Source organism: Carcharodon carcharias, chromosome 19 (assembly GCF_017639515.1).
Source record: "Carcharodon carcharias isolate sCarCar2 chromosome 19, sCarCar2.pri, whole genome shotgun sequence".
Taxonomy (NCBI): Eukaryota; Metazoa; Chordata; class Chondrichthyes; order Lamniformes; family Lamnidae; genus Carcharodon; species Carcharodon carcharias.
In genome coordinates this window covers 114,659,548-114,684,043 of record NC_054485.1, presented here as the reverse complement: position 1 = coordinate 114,684,043, position 24,496 = coordinate 114,659,548, and the positions used below count along the sequence as shown (strand labels likewise).

At 50.0% G+C, this 24,496-nt stretch overlaps 1 protein-coding gene across 1 annotated transcript in view; it reads right to left on the bottom strand.

The window, feature by feature from the left end:
* wdr46 (WD repeat domain 46) overlaps window positions 1–24,496 on the bottom strand; it is a 163,304-nt gene that overhangs the window by 71,180 nt on the left and 67,628 nt on the right. The window contains exons 2-5 of the mRNA XM_041213057.1: window positions 14,859–15,035; window positions 3,868–3,948; window positions 2,647–2,759; window positions 1,776–1,863 (exon numbers count right to left, since the gene is read on the bottom strand). Coding sequence (XP_041068991.1) covers window positions 1,776–1,863; window positions 2,647–2,759; window positions 3,868–3,948; window positions 14,859–15,035 — 459 coding nt within the window. The remainder of the gene's footprint in view (window positions 1–1,775; window positions 1,864–2,646; window positions 2,760–3,867; window positions 3,949–14,858; window positions 15,036–24,496) is intronic.

The window sequence follows — 24,496 nt, the reverse complement described above, 5'->3', positions numbered from 1 at the left end:
CAGGGTGAGAGAGAGACAGGGTGAGAGAGAGACAGGGAGAGAGAGAGACAGGGAGAGAGAGAGACAGGGAGAGAGAGAGACAGGGAGAGAGAGAGACAGGGAGAGAGAGAGAGACAGGGAGAGAGAGAGAGAGACAGGGAGAGAGAGAGAGAGACAGGGAGAGAGAGAGAGACAGGGAGAGAGAGAGAGACAGGGAGAGAGAGAGAGGCAGGGAGAGAGAGAGAGGCAGGGAGAGAGAGAGAGACAGGGAGAGAGAGAGAGACAGGGAGAGAGAGAGACAGGGTGAGAGAGAGACAGGGTGAGAGAGAGACAGGGAGAGAGAGAGACAGGGAGAGAGAGAGAGACAGGGTGAGAGAGAGACAGGGTGAGAGAGAGAGACAGGGAGAGAGAGAGAGACAGGGTGAGAGAGAGACAGGGTGAGAGAGAGACAGGGAGAGAGAGAGACAGGGAGAGAGAGAGAGACAGGGAGAGAGAGACAGGGAGAGAGAGACAGGGAGAGAGAGAGAGGCAGGGAGAGAGAGAGAGGCAGGGAGAGAGAGAGAGGCAGGGAGAGAGAGAGAGGCAGGGAGAGAGAGAGAGGCAGGGAGAGAGAGAGAGGCAGGGAGAGAGAGAGAGGCAGGGAGAGAGAGAGAGGCAGGGAGAGAGAGAGAGGCAGGGAGAGAGAGAGAGAGACAGGGAGAGAGAGAGAGAGACAGGGAGAGAGAGAGAGACAGGGAGAGAGAGAGAGAGGCAGGGAGAGAGAGAGAGAGACAGGGAGAGAGAGAGAGACAGGGAGAGAGAGAGAGACAGGGAGAGAGAGAGAGACAATGGGAGAGACAATGGGAGAGACAGGGAGAGACAGGGAGAGACAGGGAGAGACAGGGAGAGACAGGGAGAAACATGGAGAGACAGGGAGGGGGAGTCACTGGGTGGGAGAGAGGGACAGAGAAATAGACAGAGAGAGAGAGACTCAGCTTCTGGTTAAACCGCCTGCTTTTAAAATTCTCACTCTTGTTTCCAAGTCCCTCCACAGCCTCATCCCTCCCTCCCTATCTCTGTAACCTCCTCCAGCCCCACCACCCTCCGAGATCTCGAAGCTCCTCTAATTCCGGCCTCTGGAGCATTCCCGGTTTTAATCTCCCCCCCATTGCCGGCCGAACCTTCAGTTCCCTGGGCCCCGAGCTCTGGAACTCCCTCCCTAAACCCTCTCCGCCTCTCTCACATCCTTGAAAACACTCCTGGAAACTGACCTGCTGTTTAATATCTCCTCCATGTGCCTCAGTGTCAAGTTAGGACTTGATCAGCACCAGACTTTTCATTCAATGATGCACGGGACTCGTGCTGTGGTGGGGTTCTAACCTGGGTCCCCACACCGAGGGATTCGCTGGGTCTCTGGGTGACCAGAGCTGCTGTAGAGCATGAGGAGGGTCAGTTGCATTCGTGTCCTCTTACTGCCCAGGAAAGGGGGTTAAATCCCACCCCCCAGCTCCTCCTTCCTGCAGCCAGGGTGAGTCACCATAATCCTGAAGGATGCTCTCAGTCTGAGGGAGGCTGCAGCGAGGGGTGAGGCTGACCAAGGCAGCGCTGGGAGGTACACTCTGCCCGAGGTTAATATTTCAGCAGAAACGCCCTGAACTTCAAAACGTTAAACAACCCCCCCCGCCGAGGGTCAGCAGGAAAGACCAGCTCTGACTGGAGGATGTGGGATCGCAGTCACTGAAACAATGGAACTCACCCCCACCCTGCCCTCAGCCCCAACTCCCACAAAAACCCGGTCAGTTCCATTCCACACTGACCTTGGAGCTGCTGGTGATGTCGACAGCGTCCGCAATGTCCTGTTGTTGGATTAGACACGTGTCCTCGCCCTCATCAGCTTCTAAGAACCTGCGATAGAAAGAGGGACATCGAAGCTGGGACACGTGTGGATAAACTTCAACACGGATTTGTAGTAATATTGCCCGGCAGACATACCCTGTCCCTCTGACAGTGCGGCACTCCCTCAGTACTGACCCTCTGACAGTGCGGCACTCCCTCAGTACTGCCCCTCTGACAGTGCGGCACTCCCTCAGTACTGACCATCTGACAGTGCAGCACTCCCTCAGTACTGACCCTCTGACAGTACAGCACTCCCTCAGTACTGACCCTCTGACAGTGCAGCACTCCCTCAGTACTGACCCTCTGACAGTACAGCACTCCCTCAGTACTGACCCTCTGACAGTGCAGCTCTCCCTCAGTACTCACCCTCTGACAGTGCAGCACTCCCTCAGTACTGACCCTCTGACAGTGCAGCACTCCCTCAGTACTGACCCTCCGACAGTGCAGCACTCCCTCAGTACTGTCCCTCTGACAGTGCGGCACTCCCTCAGTACTGACAATTGGGAGTTCACTTTGGTCCCAGTGCTGTCAGCTCTGAGCCTCACAGTCACTAACTGTCTACAAGAGGAGAATCAGTGTTAGCTTTGTGAAGGCAGCTTTAGCTCTGCACAGTCAATGATCGACTCTCCTGCGGTGGGGTCGAGTGTCACTGCCAAGTGTTCCTCCCATTAACCAGCACTAACGGAGGGATGAACATTGTGCTGTCTGTCCAGCTGAGACAGTGAGATGGAGTGTCAGGCACAGCAGTGGATCATATCCCCGGCCAGAGACAGTGAACACTCTGCTCCTTACCCTGCTTCTTCAGGGAGCAGTAGGTCAAAGCGTGCAGCCTGTTTCTGGGCTAATTTATGAACCTTGTCCAGGCTCCGCAGTCGATTCTTCACCTTCTGACTAGCGATTTCACCCTGGAGAGGATTGAAGGAAAATTAATAAATGTCAGGGTCTGAATACATACAGCACCTGGACACTATCGCTCTGCAAACACCTCCCAGCAACCACCATCCCGGGCCCAGACACTCCCCGAGTGCCAAGTCTCCCTCTTCCACGGCTCTCCCCTTGCACCCTGACCACCATCACACCCCAAACATTTGCTTATCCCTGAACACCCAGCTTCCTGACACACCTCAAACACTGTCAGCCCCCCAGAACCATTATACCCAACCCCTGCCACTGCAGGAGGGGTACAGGGTGCGGGTGGGAGCGGGGAGCGGGGAGAAGTACATTACTCCACAGTGATGGGTTGTACAGAGCGAGGGGGTGTCGTAATATTCCAGGGTGATGGATTGTACAGTGAGGGGGTCTAGTATTATTCCAGAGTGATGGATTGTATAGTGAGGGGGTCTAGTATTATTCCAGAGTGATGGATTGTACAGTGAGGGGGTCTAGTATTATTCCAGAGTGATGGATTGTACAGTGAGGGGGTGTGGTATTATTCCAGAGTGATGGATTGTACAGTGAGGGAGTGTAGTATTATTCCAGAGTGATGGATTGTACAGTGAGGGTGTGTCATAATATTCCAGGGTGATGGATTGTACAGTGAGGGGGTCTAGTATTATTCCAGAGTGATGGATTGTACAGTGAGGGGGTGTGGTATTATTCCAGAGTGATGGATTGTACAGTGAGGGGGTGTGGTATTATTCCAGAGTGATGGATTGTACAGTGAGGGGGTGTAGTATTATTCCAGAGTGATGGATTGTATATTGAGGGTGTGTGGTATTATTCCAGAGTGATGGATTGTATATTGAGGGTGTGTGGTATTATTCCAGGGTGATGGATTGTATATTGAGGGTGTGTAGTATTATTCCAGAGTGATGTATTGTACAGTGTGGGGTGTATTATTATTCCAGAGTGATGGATTGTACAGTGAGATGATGTATATTATTCCTGATTTATGGACCATTTTGGTCTGACTGCTTTTAACTTCAACGACATGATAACGTTCGGGACAGAGATGTCTGAGAGTGAAAGCCCACGTCTCTGTCATTTCCCAGATGTCCAATAGGATGCACTCACCAGTTTAATGTGTTCCCCACGCTGGAACTTTCTGACTGCCTCCTCTGGGATGGGCGCAGGTCCCGGGAAGGGATCTTCTTTCTGTGGGGTGGGGTGGGGGTGGTGGTGGTGGAGAAAGATAAGAATTGATTCCATGGATTCCCGGAGAATACAGGCAGCTGAAGGTGAACGAGTGAGCTGAACGGCTGCAGCACACAGTGTGGGACCACTAGTCTGTCAGGAGCAGCCGGGCGGTCTGCCACACTGTCGGCTGGATCTCAGCTGCTGTGAGCTGACTTGTCATTTCCTGCAGAGATCCTGCTTTCAGATGTTCCACAATATCTTTCCTTATTAACAACGGCATAGAAAGACACATAAATATGCATTTCTCAGTTCTAAAGAAATAGGCAGCAGTTCAGCTTTAAAATCATTACATGTTTACAGGACCAGAGGCCTTTTCTCCAGCTTAGCTCTCTAAGAGCAAATTGCCTCGACGCACTCCCCCAGCTATTCCCCACAGAACCTGCACAGCCAACATTAGAAGAGAGAGCGAGTGAGTCTGGAAGGCACAGAAGTTATAGGCCAGTGAAGGCACAAGGGAGTTTGGCAAGGTTGGGTGGTATTTATTTTAATGCAAGTTGTCTGACAAATAAGGCAGATGAGTTGAGGGCACAAATTAACACATGGAAGTATGATGTCATTGCTGTCACAGAGACATGGTTGAGAGAGGGGCAGGACTGGCAGCTCAATATTCCAGGATATTGGGTCTTCAGACAAGACAGAGAAGGAGGTTTAAGAGGAGGGGGTATTGCAATATTGATCAAGGAGTTAATTACAGCAGTAAGGAGGGATGACATCTTAGAAGGCTCCTCAAATGAAGCCATATGGGTGGAACTTAAAAACAAAAAAAGGAGCAATCACATTGCTGGGAGTGTACCATAGGCCCCCAAACAATCAGAGAAATAGAAGAGCAGATATGTAGGCAAATTTCAGAGAAGTGGAAAAATAATAGGGGAGTAATAGTGGGGGATTTCAACTTCCCTAACATTAACTAGGTTAGTCATAGTGTGATAGGTTTAGAGGGAGTGGGATTCTTAAAATGCATCCAGGAGAGCTTTTTAAGCCAGTACGTAGGAGGTCCTACAAGAGAGGGGGCAGTCCTGGATTTAATTTTGGGGATTGAAGCCAGACAAGTGGTGGAGGTATCAGTGGGGGAGCATTTTGCAGATAGTGATCATAACTCTGATAGATTCAAGGTTGTTATGGAAAAGGATAAGGATGGGCCAGAAATCAGAGTTCTAAATTGGGGGAAGGCCGATTTTAATAAGATCAGATATGATTTGGCCAGAGTGGACAGGGAGCAACTACTTTTAGGTAAATCTGTGTCAGAACAATGGGACTCATTGAAGAAGGAAACAGGGAGAGTACAGGGCCAACATATTCCAGTAAAGATAAAGGGTGGGACCAACAGATCCAGGGAACCCTGGATGTCGAGGGATATACAGGATTGGATAAAGAGAAAAAGGGAGGCTTATGTCAGATACCGAGGGCTCAAAACAGCAGAAGCCCTAGAGGAGTATAGAATGTGTAGGGGGGAACTTAAAAAGGAAATTAGGGGAGCAAAAAAAGGGGCAGGTAAATTAAAGGAAAATCCAAAGTTAGTTTACATGTACATTAAGAGTAAGAGGATAACTAGGGAAAGAGTCGGGCCCATTAAGGACCATCGTGGTAATTTGCGTGTGGAGCCGGAAGATGTAGGTAGGGTTCTAAATGAATACTTTGTGTTGGTGTTCACAAATGAGAGGGAAATCAAGCAGAAGGACTGTGACATAATGAAAGAAATTTGCATAGAAAGGGAGGAGGTTCTAAGTGGTCTGGCAGGCTTAAAAGTAGATAAATCTCCAGGCCCGGATGAAATGTATCCCAGGCTGTTGAGTGAGGCAAGGGAGGAGACAGCAGGGGCGCTGGCAATAATTTCCAATACCTCTCTGGCCACAGGAGAGGTGCCAGAGGACTGGAGGACAGCCAATGTGGTACCGTTATTCAAGAAGGGAGGAAGGGATAAACCAGGGAACTACAGGCCAGTCAGTCTAACCTCAGTGGTGGGGAAACTATTGGAAGCAATTCTGAGGGACAGAATTAATCTACACTTGGAGAGGCAGGGGTTAATCAAGGACAGTCAGCATGGTTTTGTTAAGGGGAGGTCATGTCTGTCCAATTTGATTGAATTTTTCAAAGAGGTGACCAGGTGTGTAGATGAGGGCAATGCATTTGATGTAGTCTACCAGGACTTCAGCAAAGCTTTTCATAGGGTCCCACATGGGAGACTGATAACGAAGGGAAGAGCCCATGGGATCCAAGGCAAATTGGATCCAGAATTGGCTGAGTGGCAGGAAGCAGAGGGTGATGGTCGAGGGGTATTTTTGTGACTGGATGCCTGTGTCCAGTGGGGTTCCACAGGGATCGGTGCTGGGTCCCTTGCTGTTTGTGGTATGTACAAACGATTTAGACTTGAATGTAGGAGAGTTGTTCAGTAAGGTCACAGATGACATGAAAATTGGTGGGGTGGTAAATAGTGAGGAGGATAGACTTAGGTTACAGGAGGATATAGACGGGCTGGTCAGCGGCAAATGGAATTTAATCCAGATAAGTGTGAGGTGATGCACTTGGGCTGGACAAACAAGGCATGGGAATGCAGGATGAATGGTAGGACCCTGGGAAGTACCAAGGATCAGAGGGACCTTGGTGTGCATGTCCACTGGTCCCTTAAGGTAGTGGGACAGGTAGATAAGGTGGTTAAGAAAGCATATGGAATACTTGCCTTTATTAGCCGAGGCACAGAATATAAGAGCAGGGAGGTTATGCTGGAACTGTATAAAACACTGGTTAGGCCACAGCTAGAGTATTGTGTGCAGTTCTGGAATCCGCATTATAGGAAGGATGTGATTGCACGAGAGAGTGCGCAGAGGAGATTTACCAGGATGTTGCCTGGGCTGGAGAGTTTTAGTTATGAGGAGAGATTGGATAGACTGGGGTTATTTTCTCTGGAGCAGAGGAGATTGAGGGGGGACATGATTGAGGAGTATAAAATTATGGGGTCATAGATAGTGTGGAGAGGAAGGGAAAGGGGATGGGTGACTACCAGGCAGTGTAGAGGAAGGCAGGGAGTACAGGAGACCCCTGTAGCCGTCCCCCCGTCTAACAGATACACAGTTTTGGATACTGTGGGGGGAGATGACTTCAGGGAAAACAACAGGAGCCATGTCCATGGAGCCACAGGTAGCTCTGCTACACAAGAGGGGAGGAAGCAGAGTGGCTGGAGGTTCAACAGTAAGGGGAAGAGACAGGCAATTCTGCGGCTGCAAAAGAGACTCCAGGATGGTATGTTACTTCCCTGGTGCCAGGGTCAAGGGTGTCTCGGAGAGGCTGCAGGGCGTTCTGAAGGGGTGTGGGGTGAACAGCCAGTGGTCATGGTGCATATTGGTACCAACGACATAGGTTAAAAAGGGGATGAGGTCCTACAAGCTGAATATAGGGGGGGTTAGGGTGTAAATTAAAAAGTAGGACCCCCAAAGGTAGTGATCTCAGGATTACTGCCAGTGCCACGTGCTAGTGAGAGTAGAAATAACAGGATATATCAGATGAAAATGTGGCTGAAGAGATGGTGCAGAGGGGAGGGTTTCAGATTCCTGCGACATTGGGACCGGTTGTGGGGACCAGTACAAACAGGGCGGGTTACACCTGGGCAGGACTGGGACCAATGTTCTCGGGGGTGGGGGGTGTTTGCTAGTGCTGTCGGGGAGGGTTTAAACTAGAATGGCAAGGGGGATGGGAACCTGAGCAGGGGGACAGAGGAGGGGGAAACAAGGATAGAAACTAAAGATAGAAAAGTAAGAAGCTAAAGTGGAAGGTGGAAAAAGCAAAGGTGAGAAACAACTGGGGTCATCGTGTAAAATCAAGCTAAGATGGCCGACAAGGTTAAAAAGACAAGTCTAAAGGCACCGTATCGTAATGTGCAGAGCACTGGCAATATGGGACATGAATTAACCACGCAAATAGATATAAACGGCCATGATATAGTTGCAATTATGGAGATTTGGCTGCAGGGTGATCAAAGATGGGAACTGAACATCCAGGGATATTCAATATTTAGGAAGGACAGACAAATAGGGAAAGGAGGTGGGGTAGCATTGTTAGTAAAGGAGGAAATCAATGCAATAGTGAGGAAGGATATTGGGTAGGAAATACATGATGTGGAATCTGTTTAGCTGGAGATAAGAAACACCAAGGGGCAGAAAATGTTGGTGGGGGTTGATTATTGGCCTCCAAACAGTAACAGAGAGGTAAAGGAAGGCATTAAACAGGAAATTAGAGATGCATGTAATAAGGGTACAACTGTAATCACGGATGACTTTAATCTACATTTAGGTTGGACAAATGATAATACTGTGGAGGAGGATTTCTTGGATTGTGTACCTGATGGTTTTTTTGGACCAATGCGTTGAGGAACCAACTAGAGAGCAGGCTATCCTAGACTGGACATGGTACAATGAGAAACGATTGATTAACAATCTGCTGGAAAAACCCAGCAGGTCTGACAGCATCTGTGGAGAGAAAGAGTTAACGTTTCGAGTCCACATGAGTTTCTTCATCTGGACTCCAAACGTTATCTCTGTCTTTCTCCCCACAGATGCTGTCAGACCTGCTGAGTTTTTCCAGCAAATTTTGTTTTTGTTTCAGATTTCCAGCGTCTGCAGTATTTTGCTTTTAATTGAATTAACAATCTTCCCTTGGGGAAGAGCGACCATAAAATGATAGAATGGTTCATTAGGATGGAGAGTTAAGAAGTTGATTCCGAAACTTGTGTCATGAATCTAAATAAAGGGGACTAAGAGGGTATGAGGCGCGGGTTGGAAATGATGGATTGGGGAACCTTACTAAAAGGGTTGACAGTGTATAGGCAATGGCGAATATTTAGGCAGCGTATGCATGAATTACAACAATTATTCATTCCTGTGGCACAAAAGTAAAACAGGAAAGGTAGCTCAACCACAGCTTACAAAAGAAATTAGGGATAGTATTAGATCCAAAGAGGAGACATATAACTAACAGAAAAAGCAGCAAACCTGAGGATTGGGAGCAGTTTAGAATTCAGCAAAAGTGGACAAACAGATCGCTCAAGAAGGGGAAAATGGAGTATGAGAGTAAACTTGCAGGGAACATAAAACCTGACTGTAAAAGCTTCTATAAATATGTGAAGAGATAAAAATTAGTGAAGACAAATGTAGGTCCCTTACAGTCAGAAACTGGGGAAATTATAATGGGGAACAAAGAAATGCAGAAGAATTGAACGCATATTTTGGTACATCTTCACCAAAGAGGACACAAATAATTTCCCAGAAATGTCAGGGAACCAAGGGTCTAGTGAGAGGGAGGAATTGAAGAAAATCAGTATTAGTAAAGAAATGGTGCTAGAGAAATTAAATAGGGTTAAAGGCTGAAAAATCCCCAAGGCCTGATAATCTACATCCCAGAGTACTAAAGGAAGTGGCCCTGGAAATATTGGATGCATTGGTCATCTTCTAAAATTCTATAGACTCTGGAGCAGTTCCTACTGATTGGAGGGTGGCAAATGTAACCCCGCTATTTAAAAAAGGAGGGAGAGAAAAAACAGAGAACTACTGACCAGTTAGTCTAACATCAGTAGTGAGGAAATTGCTGGAGTCCATTATAAAAGACGTGGTAACAGAACACTTGGAAAGCATCAATGGGATTAGCCAAATTCAGCATGGGTTTATGGAAGGGAAATCATGCTTAATTAATCCACTGGAGTTTTTTGAGGGTGTAACTAGTAGAATAGATAAGGGAGAACCAGTGGATGTGGTGTATTTGGATTTCCAGAAGGCTTTTGATAAGGTCCCACAAAAGAGTCTAGTGGGCAAAATTAAAGCACATGGGATTGGGGGTAATATTCTGGCACGGATTGAGGATTGGTTGACAGACCAGAAACAGATTGGGAATAAATGGATCTGTGGAGAGGAAGACAGAGTTAACATTTCGAGAACTAAAGATTTGATGAAGAGTCATTCGGACTCGAAACGTTAACGCTGTCTTTGTCTCCGCAGAGGCTGTCAGACCTGCTGAGTTTTTCCAGCTATTTTTTGTTTTTGTTTCAGATTTCCAGCATCTGCAGTATTTTGCTTTTATCTGAGTGGGACTAAATGGGTCTTCATCCAGTGACTAGTGGGGTACCGCAGGGGTCAGTGCTTGGGCCCCAGCTATTCATCATATATATAAATGAGTTGGATGAGGAAACCAAATGCAATATTTCCAAGTTTGCTGACGACACAAAACTGGATGGGGATGTGAGGAAGATGCAAAGAGGATTCAGGGATCAGAATCACAATCACACAGTGCAGAAGAGGCCCTTCGGCCCATCGAGTCTGCATTGACACGTGAGAAACACCTGACCTACCTACCTAATCTCATTGACCAGCACTTAGCCCATAGCCTTGAATGCTATGAGGTGCCAAGTGCTCATCCAGGTACTTTTTAAAGGATGTGAGGCAACCCGCCTCCACCACCCTCCCAGGCAGCGCATTCCAGACCCTCATCACCCGCTGGGTAAAAAAGTTTTCCCTCACATCCCCCCTAAACCTCCTGCCCCTCACCTTGAACTTGTGTCCCCTTGTGACTGACCCTTCAACTAAGGGGAACAGCTGCTCCCTATCCACCCTGTCCATGCCCCTCATAATCTTGTACACCTCGATCAGGTCGCCCCTCAGTCTTCTCTGCTCCAATGAAAACAACCCAAGTCTATCCAACCTCTCTTCATAACTTAAATGTTTCATCCCAGGCAACATCCTGGTGAATCTCCTCTGCACCCCCTCCAGTGCAATCACATCCTTCCTATAATGTGGCAATCTCCTCCAATGCCTCCCTCAGCAGTCTGGGACACAAATCATCCAGACCTGGAGATTTGTCCACTTTTAAGCCTGCCAACACCTCCAATACCTTGTCACTCCCTATATCAATTTGTTTAACAACCTCGCAGTCTCTCTCCCTGAGTTCGATACCTTCATCCTCATTCTCTTGGGTGAAGACAGATGTGAAGTATTCATTCAACACTCCAGCGATGTCCTCTGGCTCCATCCATAGATTGCCCCCTTGGTCCCTAATGGGCCCTACTCTTCCCCTGGTTATCCTCTTCCCATTGATATACTTATAGAATATCTTGGGGATTTTCCCTATTTTACCAGCCAGAGGTTTCTCATATCCCCTCTTTGCCCTCCTAATTGCTTTCTTAAGCTCCACCCTGCACAGTCTGTACTCCACTAATGCCTCTGCTGATTTGCTTCCCTTGTACCTGCTAAAAGCCTCTCTTTTCCTTCTCATTGTAACCTGAATATCTCTGGCCATCCATGGTTCTCTGGGCTTGTTACTCCTTCCTATCACCCTAGAGGGAACATGTTGAGCCTGTACCCTCCCCATTTCCTTTTTGAACACCCCCCACTGCTCCTCTGTAGATTTCCCCACAAGTAGCTGTTCCCAGTTTACCTTGGCTAGATCCTAACTTATTTTACTAAAACCCACTCTCCCCCAATCCAAAACATTTTTATGCAACTTGTTGATGTCTTTGTCCATAACAAACTTAAACTGCACCATGTTTTGATTTGGACAAGTTGTGTGCGTGTGGACAAACACATGGCAGATGCAGTATAATGTGGATAAATATGAAGTTATACTCTTCAGTGTGAAAAACAGATTGGTAGAGTATTATTTAAATGATGATAGATTGGGAAATGTGGATGTACAGAGGGATCTGGGTGTCCTTGTACACCAGTCACTGAAAGTAAACAGGCAGCTGCAGCAAGCAGTTAGGAAGGCAAATGGGATGTTGGCCTTCATTACAAGAGGAGTTGAGTTCAGAAGTAGGGGTGTCTTACTGCAATTATACAGAGCCATGGTGAGACCACACCTGGAGTATTGTGCGCAGTTTTGGTCTCCCTACCTAAGAAAGGATATACTTGTCATAAAGGGAGTGTAGCGAAGGTTCACTAGGCTAATACCGGGGATGGCAGGACTGTTGTATGAGTAGAGATTGGTTTGACTAGACCTGTATTCACTAGAGTTTAGAAGAATGAGAGGGCGTCTGATTGAAATGTATAAAATTCTAACAGGTCTAGAGAGACTGGTGCAGGGAGGATGATTCCCCGGGTTAGGGGGTCTAGAGCCAGGGGCCACAGTCTCAGGATGCAGGGTGGGCCATTTAGGACTGAGATGAGGAAAGATTTCTTCACTCGGAGGGTGGTCGACCTGTGGAATTCTCTAGCACAGAAACTGGGGAGACCGGGTCACTGAGTATATTCAAGAAGGAAATTGATAATTTTTTGGATATTAGGGGCATCAAGGGGTGTGAGGAGGAAGCGGGAATATGGCGTTGAGTTAGAGGATCAACCATAGTCATATAGAATGGTGGAGCAGGCTCAAAGGGCCGAATGGCCTATTCCTGCTCCTATTTCTTATGTTCTGCCCTTTGCGTTCAGAGGGCGAGAATACATGCTTCGGATGTACAAAGCTCTGGTTAGACCACACCTCGAGTTACTGTCAGCAGTTCAGCATACCTTAGGGGAGGTGGTGGCGTAGTGGTATTGTTGCTGGACTAGTGCTCCAGATACCCAGGGTAATGTTCTGGGAACTGGGTTCGAATTTCAGACGGTGAAATTAGAATTCAATAAAAAATACCTGGACTTAAAATTCTGATGATGATGATGATGATAAAATTATTGTCACTATTCGTAAAAACCCAACTCATGCCCTTTAGGGAAAGGAATCTGCTCTCCTTACCCGGTCTGGCCGACATGTGACTCCAGACCCACTGCAATGTGGTTGACTCTTAAATGCCCTCTGAAGCCACTCAGTTCTCAAGGGCAATTAGGGACGGGCAATAAACGCTGGTCCAGCCAGCGATGCTCCTATCCCATGAATGAATGAGTAAAGGGAGGTATAATGGCCTTGGAGGGAGTAGATTTACCAGGATGATCTTAACTCCAAAGATTACAAAAACTAGGGTGAAGTTCCCTGCAATAGGGGATAATATGATCAAGGCTTTCAAGACATGAAGGGAAAGAGAGAGGGAAACTATTCCTGCTAGTTGGAGTGTCTTAACCAAGGGGCAGGGACCATAAGTTAGAGCGAGAACTTTCAGGAGTGATTCCCGAGTGATCACACTGGATCCGGACTGACTCCCGATTGCTGAGAGATCACACTGGATCCACACTGATTCCTGATTACCGAGGGAACACACCAGATCCGGACTGACTCCCGATCCCCGAGCGATCACACTGGATCCGGATTGACTCCCAATTCCCAAGTGATCACACTGGATCCAGACTGATTCCAAATCCCCGAGCGATCACGCTGGATTCGGACTAATTCCCAATCTCCGAGTGATCACACTGGATTCAGATTGATTACCAATCCCTGATTAATCACACTGGAATCAGATTGATGCCCAATCCCTAAGTGATCACACTGGATTTGGAGTGATTCCCAATCCCTGAGTGATCACACTGGATTCGGACTGATTCCCAATCCCTGAGTGATCACACTGGATTCAGACTGATTACCAATTCCTAAGTGATCACACTGGATTTGGACTGATTCCCAATTCCTGAGTGATCACACTGGATTCACACTGATTCCCAATCCCAGAGCGATCACACTGGATTCAGACTGATTCCCAATCCCTGATTAATCACACTGGATTCAGATTGATGCCCAAACCCTGAGTGATCACACTGGAATCAGACTGGTTCCCAATCCCTGAGGGATCACACTGGATTCAGACTGATTCCAAATCCCTGAGTAATCACGCTGGATTCGGACTGATTCCCAATCCCCGAGTGATCACACTGGATTTGGACTAACTCCCAATCCCTGAGTGATCACACTGGGTTCAGACTGGTTTCCAATCCCCAAGTGATCACAGTGGATTTGGAATGATTCCTAATCCCTGAGTGATCACACTGGATTCAGACTGATCCCCAATCTCTGAGTGATCATACTGGATTCAGACTGACTCTCAATCCCCACGTGATCACACTGGATTTAAACTGACTCTCGATCCCCATGTGATCACACTGGATTCAGACTGACCCTCAATTCCAGAGTGATCACACTGGATTCAGACTGACTCTTGAACCCCGAGTGATCACACTGGATTCAGACTGACTCTCGGATCCTGAGTGATCACACTGGATTCAGACTGACTCTCGATCCCCGAGTGATCACACTGGATTCAGACTGACTCTCGATCCCCGAGTGATCACACTGGATTTGAGCTGACTCTCGATCCCCGAGTGATCACACTGGATTCAGACTGACTCTCGGATCCTGAGTGATCACACTGGATTCAGACTGACTCTCGATCACCGAATGATCACACTGGATTCAAACTGACTCTCGATCCCCGAGTGATCACACTGGATTCAGACTGACTCTCGGACCCCGAGTGATCACACTGGATTTGAGCTGACTCTCGATCCCCGAGTGATCACACTGGATTCAGACTGACTCTCGGACCCCGAGTGATCACACTGGATTTGAGCTGACTCTCGATCCCCGAGTGATCACACTGGATTCAGACTGACTCTCGGACCCCGAGTGATCACACTGGATTTGAGCTGACTCTCGATCCCCGAGTGATCACACTGGATTCAGACTGACTCTCGGATCCTGAGTGATCACACTGGATTTGAGCTGACTCTCGATCCCCGAGTGATCACACTGGATTCAGACTGACTCTCGGATCCTGAGTGATCACACTGGATTTGAGCTGACTCTCGATCACCGAATGATCACACTGGATTCAGACTGACTCTCGGATCCTGAGTGATCACACTGGATTCAGACTGACTCTCGATCCCCGAGTGATCAAACTGCATTTGGAAAGGCTGCACGTTCGTCTAAACTCTGGACTGGAAACTGAATGGTGAGCCACTGGAACTCACCCCTGAAAGGACTCTATTCCTCGGATCCCTCGACAATGCCCTCCTCTTCAGCCTGGCTCTCTGACGGCTCGGATTCACTGAATTCCTTGTCAGCGTCTCCAGGTTTCTCTCTCCCATCTCGGCTGCTGCCACATCTGCAGATGTCCTTTGATCTCCCTCCCAGAACCGCTTTATTTTCTGAAGGAGGAGATTGAGGGAGACATTGTGAGAGTGAGGGTGAGGGGTGGGGGGGTGGGGGGGGGGGGGTGGAGGGGTGGCGGGGTGGGGGAGGGCGGAGGGGGTGAGAGAGGACCTGGCAGTGAGGGCATTGGTCACACAAGCAAAGAGCAGAAGGGCCTTGGGCAATTCCTCTCTCCCTGTATCCCCAACATACCGCTCTCTCTCTCTCTCTGTATCCACAACATACCGCTCTCTCTCTCTCTACATCCCCAACATACCGCTCTCTCTCTCTCTCTGTATCTCCAACATACTTCTCCCTCTCTTTCTCTATATCCCCAACATACCGCTAACTCTCTCTCTGTATCTCCAACATACCGCTCTCTCTCTCTCTGTATCTCCAACATACCGCTCTCTCTCTCTCTGTATCCCCAACATACCGCTCCCTCTCTCTCTCTGTATCCCCAACATACCGCTAACTCTCTCTCTGTATCCCCAACATACCGCTCTCTCTCTCTCTGTATCTCCAACATACGGCTCCCTCTCTCTCTGTATCCCCAACATACAGCTCTCTCTCTCTCTGTATCCCCAACATACTGCTCCCTCTCTCTCTCTGTATCCCCAACATACCGCTCCCTCTCTCTCTGTATCCCCAACATACCGCTCTCTCTCTCTCGGTATCCCCAACATACCGCTCCCTCTCTCTCTGTATCCCCAACATACCCCTCCCTCTCTCTCTCTGTATCCCCAACATACCGCTCCCTCTCTCTCTCTGTATCCCCAACATACCGCTCCCTCTCTCTCTCTGTATCCCCAACACACCCCTCCCTCTCTCTCTGTATCCCCAACATACCGCTCCCTCTCTCTCTCTGTATCCCCAACACACCCCTCCCTCTCTCTCTGTATCCCCAACATACCGCTCTCTCTCTCTGTATCCCCAACATACCGCTCTCTCTCTCTCTCTGTATCCCCAACATACCGCTCCCTCTCTCTCTGTATACCCAACATACCGCTCCCTCTCTCTCTCTCTGTATCCCCAACATACTTCTCCCTCTCTCTCTCTGTAACCCGAACATACCGCTCCCTCTCTCTCTCTCTGTATCCCCAACATACCGCTCCCTCTCTCTCTCTGTATCCCCAACATACCGCTCTCTCTCTCTCTGTATCCCCAACATACCGCTCTCTCTCTCTCTGTATCCCCAACATACCGCTCCCTCTCTCTCTGTATCCCCAACATACCGCTCCCTCTCTCTCTCTCTGTATCCCCAACATACTTCTCCCTCTCTCTCTCTGTATCCCCAACATACAGCTCCCTCTCTCTCTGTATCCCCAACATACCGCTCCCTCTCTCTCTGTATCCCCAAAATACGCCTCCCTCTCTCTCTGTATACCCAACATACACTTCCCTCTCTCTCTCGGGATCCCCAACATACCGCTCCCTCTCTCTCTCGGGATCCCCAACATACCGCTCCCTCTCTCTGTATCCCCAACATACCGCTCCCTCTCTCTCTCTGTATCCCCAACATACCGCTCCCTGTCTCTCTCTGTATCCCCAACATACCGCTCCCTGTCTCTCTCTGTATCCCCAACATACCGCTCTCTCTCTCTCTCTCTATATCACCAACGTACCGCTCCCTCTCTCTCTCTGTATCCCCAACATACCGCTCTCTCCCTCTCTCTCTATATCACCAACGTACCGCTCCCTCTCTCTCTCTGTATCCCCAACATACCACTCCCTCTCTCTCTATATCACCAACGTACCGCTCCCTCTCTCTCTCTGTATCCCCAACATACCGCTCCCTCTCTCTCGGTATCCCCAACATACCGCTCTCTCTCTCTCTCTCTGTATCCCCAACATACCGCTCCCTCTCTTTCTCTATAGCCCCAACATACAGCTCCCTCTCTCTCTGTATCCCCAACATACTTCTCCCTCTCTTTCTCTATAGCCCCAACATACAGCTCCCTCTCTCTCTGTATCCCCAACATACCCCTCCCTCTCTCTCTGTATCCCCAACATACCGCTCCCTCTCTCTCTCTGTATCCCCAACATACCGCTCCCTCTCTCTCTCTGTATCCCGAACATACCGCTATCTCTCTCTCTGTATCCCCAACATACCACTCCCTCTCTCTCTCTGTATCCCCAACATACCGCTCCCTCTCTCTCTCTCTGTATCCCCAACATACCGCTCCCTCTCTCTCTCTGTATCCCCAACATACCGCTCTCTCTCTCTGTATCCCCAACATACCGCTCTCTCTCTCTCTCTCTGTATCCCCAACATACCGCTCCCTCTCTCTCTCTGTTCCCCCAACATACCGCTCTCTCTCTCTGTATCCCCAACATACCGCTCTCTCTCTCTCTCTGTATCCCCAACATACCGCTCCCTCTCTCTCTGTATCCCCAACATACCCCTCCCTCTCTCTCTCTGTATCCCCAACATACCGCTCCCTCTCTCTGTATCCCCAACATACCGCTCCCTCTCTCTCTGTATCCCCAACATACCCCTCCCTCTCTCTTTCTGTGTCCCCAACATACCCCTCCCTCTCTCTCTCTGTATCCCCAACATACCGCTCCCTCTCTCTCTCTGTATCCCCAACATACAGCTCCCTCTCTCTCTGTACCCCCAACATACCCCTCCCTCTCTCTTTCTGTGTCCCCAACATACCCCTCCCTCTCTCTCTCTGTATCCCCAACATACAGCTCCCTCTCTCTCTGTGTCCCCAACATACCGCTCCCTCTCTCTCTCTGTATCCCCAACATACCGCTCCCTCTCTCTCTGTATCCCCAACATACCGCTCGCTCTCTCTCTCTGGATCCCCAACATACCGCTCCCTCTCTCTCTGTATCCCCAACATACCGCTCTCTCTCTCTCTATATCACCAACGTACCGCTCCCTCTCTCTCTCTGTATCCCCAACATACAGCTCTCTCTCTCCCTGTAGCCCCAACATACCGCTCCCTCTCTCTCTGTTCCCCCAACATAACGCTCCCTCTCTCTCTCTGTATCCCCAACATACCGCTCCCTGTCTCTCTGTATCCCCAACATACCGCTCCCTCTCTCTCTGTATCCCCAACATACCGCTCTCTCTCTCTCTGTATCCCCAACATACCGCTCCCTGTCTCTCTGTATCCCCAACATACCGCTCCCTCTCGCTCTCTGTATCCCCAACATACTTCTCCCTCTCTTTCTCTATATCCCCAACATACCGCTCCGTCTCTCTCTCTCTGTATCCCCAACATACCGCTCTCTCTCTCTGTATCCCCAACATACCACTCCCTCTCTCTCTCTCTGTATCCCCAACATACCGCTCTCTCTCTCTGTATCCCCAACATACCCCTCCCTCTCTCTCTGTCTCCCCAACATACCGCTAACTCTCTCTCTGTATCACGAACATACCGCTCTCTCTCTCTCTGTATCCCCAACACACCGCTCTCTCTCTCTCTCTCTCTCTCTGTATCCCCAACATGCCGCTCCTTCTCTCTCTCTCTGTATCCCCAACATACCGCTCTCTCTCTCTGTATCCCCAACATACCCCTCCCTCTCTCTCTGTATCCCCAACATACCGCTAACTCTCTCTCTGTATCCCGAACATACTGCTCTCTCTCTCTCTGTATCCCCAACATACCGCTCTCTCTCTCTCTCTCTGTATCCCCAACATACCGCTCCCTCTCTCTCTGTATCCCCAACATACCGCTCCCTCTCTCTCTCTGTATCCCCAACATACCGCTCCCTCTCTCTCTCTGTATCCCCAACATACCGCTCCCTCTCTCTCTCTGTATCCCCAACATACCGCTCTCTCTCTCTCTCTCTCTCTCTGTATCCCCAACATACCGCTCCCTCTCTCTGTATCCCCAACATACAGCTCTCTCTCTCTCTCTGTATCCCCAACATACTGCTCCCTCTCTCTCTCTGTATCCCCAACATACTGCTCCCTCTCTCTCTCTGTATCCCCAACATACTGCTCCCTCTCTCTCTCTGTATCCCCAACATACCGCTCCCTCTCTCTCTGTATCCCCAACATACCGCTCCCTCTCTCTGTATCCCCAACATACCCCTCCCTCTCTCTCTGTATCCCCAACATACCGCTCTCTCTCTCTGTATCCCCAACATACCGCTCCCTCTCTCTCTGTATCCCCAACATACCGCTCCCTCTCTCTCTCTGTATCCCCAACATACCGCTCCCTCTCTCTCTCTGTATCCCCACATACCGCTCTCTCTCTCTCTGTATCCCCAAATACCGCTCTCTCTCTCTCTCTGTATCCCCCAACATACCGCTCTCTCTCTCTGTATCCCCAACATACCGCTCTCTCTCTCTGTATCCCCAAAATACAACTCCCTCTCTCTCTCTGTATCCTCAACATACCCCTCCCTCTCTCTCTCTGTATCCTCAACATACCGCTCACTCACTCTCTCTGTATCCCCAACATACCGCACCCTCTCTCTATGTACCGCAACATACCAATCCCTCTCTCTCTCTGTATCCCCAACATACCGCTCCTCTCTCTCTGTATCTCCAACATACCGCTCTCTCTCTCTCTGTATCCCCAACATACCGCTCTCTCTCTCTCTCTGTATCCCCAACATACCGCTCCCTCTCTCTCTCTGTATCCCCAACATACCGCTCCCTCTCTCTCTGTATCCCCAACATACCCTCCCTCTCTCTCTGTATTCCCCAACATACCGCTCCTCTCTCTCTCTGTATCCCCAACATACCGCTCCTCTCCTCTCTGTATCCCCAACATACCCGCTCTCTCTCTCTCTGTATCCCCAACATACAGCTCCCTCTCTCTCTCTGTATCCCCAACATACCGCTCCCTCTCTCTCTGTATCCCCAACATACCGCTCCCTCTCTCTCTCTGTATCCCCAACATACCGCTCCCTCTCTCTGTATCCCCAACATACCGCTCCCTCTCTCTCTCTGTATCCCCAACATACCGCTCTCTCTCTCTCTGTATCCCCAACATACCGCTCCCTCTCTCTCTGTATCCCCAACATACCGCTCTCTCTCTCTCTGTATTCCCACATACCGCTCTCTCTCTCTCTGTATCCCCAAACATACCGCTCTCTCTCTCTCTGTATCCCCAACATACCCCTCCCTCTCTCTCTGTATCCCCAACATACCTCTCCCTCTCTCTCTGTATTCCCAACATACCGCTCCCTCTCTCTCTCTGTATCCCCAACATACCCCTCCCTCTCTCTCTCTGTATCCCCAACATACCGCTCTCTCTCTCTCTGTATCCCCAACATACAGCTCCCTCTCTCTCTGTATCCCCAACATACAGCTCCCTCTCTCTCTGTATCCCCAACATACCGCTCTCTCTCTCTCTGTATCCCCAACATACCGCTCCCTCTCTCTGTATCCCCAACATACCGCTCCCTCTCTCTCTCTGTATCCCCAACATACCGCTCCCTCTCGCTCTCTGTATCCCCAACATACTTCTCCCTCTCTTTCTCTATATCCCCAACATACCGCTCCCTCTCTCTCTGTATCCCCAACATACCACTCCCTCTCTCTCTCTCTGTATCCCCAACATACCGCTCTCTCTCTCTCTGTATCCCCAACATACCGCTCCCTCTCTCTCTCTGTATCCCAACATACCGCCTCCTCTCTCTCTCTGTATCCCCAACATACCGCTCCTCTCTCTCTCTCTGTATCCCCAACATACCGCTCTCTCTCTCTCTGTATCCCCAACATACGCCTCCTCTCTCTCTGTATCCCCAACATACCGCTCCACTCTCTCTCTGTATCCCCAACATACGCTCCCTCTCTCTCTCTGTATCCCCAACATACCGCTCTCCTCTCTCTCTCTGTATCCCCAACATACCGCTCCTCTCTCTCTCTGTATCCCCAACATACCGCTCCCTCTCTCTCTGTATCCCCAACATACCGCTCCCTCTCTCTCTCTGTATCCCCAACATACCGCTCCCTCTCTCTCTGTATCCCCAACATACCGCTCCCTCTCTCTCTGTATCCCCAACATACCGCTCCCTCTCTCTCTGTATCCCCAACATACCGCTCCCTCTCTCTCTGTATCCCCAACATACCGCTCTCTCTCTCTCTGTATCCCCAACATACCGCTCCCTCTCTCTCTGTATCCCCAACATACCGCTCTCTCTCTCTCTGTATCCCCAACATACCGCTCTCTCTCTCTGTATCCCCAACATACCGCTCTCTCTCTCTGTATCCCCAACATACAACTCCCTCTCTCTCTCTGTATCCCCAACATACCGCTCTCTCTCTCTCTCTCTGTATCCCCAACATACCGCTCCCTCTCTCTCTCTGTATCCCCAACATACCGCTCCCTCTCTCTCTCTGTATCCCCAACATACCGCTCTCTCTCTCTCTGTATCCCCAACATACCGCTCCCTCTCTCTCTGTATCCCCAACATACCGCTCCCTCTCTCTCTGTATCCCCAACATACCGCTCTCTCTCTCTCTGTATCCCCAACATACCGCTCTCTCTCTCTCTCTGTATCCCCAACATACCGCTCCCTCTCTCTCTGTATCCCCAACATACCGCTCTCTCTCTCTCTCTGTATCCCCAACATACCGCTCCCTCTCTCTCTCTGTATCCCCAACATACCGCTCTCTCTCTCTCTGTATCCCCAACATACCGCTCCATCTCTCTCTGTGTCCCCAACATACCGCTTCTCTCTCTCTGTATCCCCAACATACCGCTCCCTCTCTCTCTGTATCCCCAACATACCGCTCCTCTCTCTCTGTAACCCCAAGCATACCGCTCCCTCTCTCTCTGTATCCCCAACATACTGCTCCCTCTCTCTCGGTATCCCCAACATACCCCTCCCTCTCTCTCTCTGTATCCCCAACATACCGCTCCCTCTCTCTCTGTATCCCCAACATACCGCTCTCTCTCTCTCTCTATATCCCCAACATACCGCTCCGTCTCTCTCTGTATCCCCAACATACCAGCTCCTCTCTCTCTCTGTATCCCCAACATACCGCTCCTCTCTCTCTGTATCCCCAACATACCCTCCCTCCCTCTCTGTATCCCCAACATACCGCTCCCTCTCTCTCTGTATCCCCAACATACCGCTCTCTCTCTCTCTGTATCCCCAACATACCGCTCCCTCTCTCTCTCTGTATCCCCAACATACAGCTCCCTCTCTCTCTGTATCCCCAACATACCGCTAACTCTCTCTCTGTATCCCCAACATACCGCTCCCTCTCTCTGTATCCCCAACATACCACTCCCTCTCTCTCTCTGTATCCCCAACATACCGCTCCCTCTCTCTGTATTCCCAACATACCGCTCCCTCTCTCTCTGTATCCCCAACATACCGCTCCCTCTCTCTCTGTATCCCCAACATACCGCTCTCTCTCTCTCTCTCTGTATCCCCAACATACCGCTAACTCTCTCTCTGTATCCCCAACATACCGCTCTCTCTCTCTCTCTCTGTATCCCCAACATACCGCTCTCTCTCTCTGTATCCCCAACATACCGCTCTCTCTCTCTGTATCCCCAAAATACCGCTCCCTCTCTCTCTCTGTATCCCCAACATACCGCTCCCTCTCTCTCTCTGTATCCCCAACATACCGCTCCCTCTCTCTCTGTATCCCCAACATACCGCCCTCTCTCTCTCTCTCTCGGTATCCCCAACATACCGCTCCCTCTCTCTCTGTTCCCCAACATACCGCTCCCTCTCTCTCTGTATCCCCAACATACCGCTCCCTCTCTCTCTGTATCCCCAACATACGCTCCCTCTCTCTGTACCCCAACATACGCTCCCCTCTCTCTCTGTATCCCCAACATACCGCTCCTCTCTCTCTGTATCCCCAACATACCGCTCCCTCTCTCTCTCTGTATCCCCAACATACCGCTCCCTCTCTCTCTCTGTATCCCCAACATACCGCTCCCTCTCTCTCTGTATCCCCAACATACCGCTCGCTCTCTCTCTGTATCACCAACATACCGCTCCCTCTCTCTCTCTGTATCCCAACATACCGCCTCTCTCTCTCTCTGTATCCCCAACATACCTGCTCCTCTCTCTCTGTTCCCCAACATACCGCTCCCTCTCTCTCTGTATCCCCAACATACCGCTCCCTCTCGCTCTCTGTATCCCCACATACCGCTCTCTCTCTCTCTGTATCCCCAACATACCGCTCCCGTCTCTCTCTGTATTCCCAACATACCGCTCCTCTCTCTCTGTATCCCCAACATACCGCTCCCTCTCTCTCTGTATCCCCAACATACCGCTCCCACTCTCTCTCTGTATCCCAACATACCGCTCCCTCTCTCTCTCTGTATCCCCAACATACCGCTCCCTCTCTCTCTCTGTATCCCCAACATACCGCTCCTCTCTCTCTGTATCCCCAACATACCGCTCCCTCTCTCTCTGTATCCCCAACATACCGCTCACTCTCTCTGTATCCCCAACATACCGCTCCTCTCTCTCTCTGTATCCCCAACATACCGCTCCCTCTCTCTCTGTATCCCCAACATACCGCTCCCTCTCTCTCTGTATCCCCAACATACCGCTCCCTCTCTCTCTCTGTATCCCCAACATACCGCTCCCTCTCTCTCTCTGTATCCCCAACATACCGCTCCCTCTCTCTCTGTATCCCCAACATACCGCTCCCTCTCTCTCTGTATCCCCAACATACCGCTCCCTCTCTCTCTGTATCCCCAACATACCCCTCCCTCTCTCTCTGTATCCCCAACATACCGCTCCCTCTCTCTCTGTATCCCCAACATACCGCTCCCTCTCTCTCTCTGTATCCCCAACATACCGCTCTCTCTCTCTGTATCCCCAACATACTCGCTCTCTCTCTCTGTATCCCCCAACATACCGCTCCCTCTCTCTCTCTGTATCCCCAACATACCGCTCCTCTCTCTCTCTGTATCCCCAACATACCGCTCCCTCTCTCTCGGTATCCCCAACATACCGCTCCCTCTCTCTCTGTATCCCCACATTACCGCTCCCTCTCTCTCTCTGTATCCCCAACATACCGCTCCCTCTCTCTCTGTATCCCCCAACATACCGCTCCCTCTCTCTCTGTATCCCCAACATACCGCTCCTCTCTCTCTCTGTATCCCCAACATAACCGCTCCCTCTCTCTCTGTATCCCCAACATACCGCTCCCTCTCTCTCTGTATCCCCAACATACCGCTCCCTCTCTCTCTCTGTATCCCCAACATACCGCTCCCTCTCTCTCTGTGTCCCCAACATACCGCTATCTCTCTCTCTGTATCCCCAACATACCGCTCCCTCTCTCTCTGTATCCCCAAAATACCGCTCCCTCTCTCTCTGTATCCCCAACATACCGCTCTCTCTCTCTCTGTATCCCCAACATACCGCTCCCTGTCTCTCTCTGTATCCCCAACATACCGCTCTCTCTCTCTCTCTCTATATCACCAACGTACCGCTCCCTCTCTCTCTCTGTATCCCCAACATACAGCTCTCTCTCTCCCTGTATCCCCAACATACTGCTCCCTCTCTCTCTGTTCCCCCAACATACCGCTCC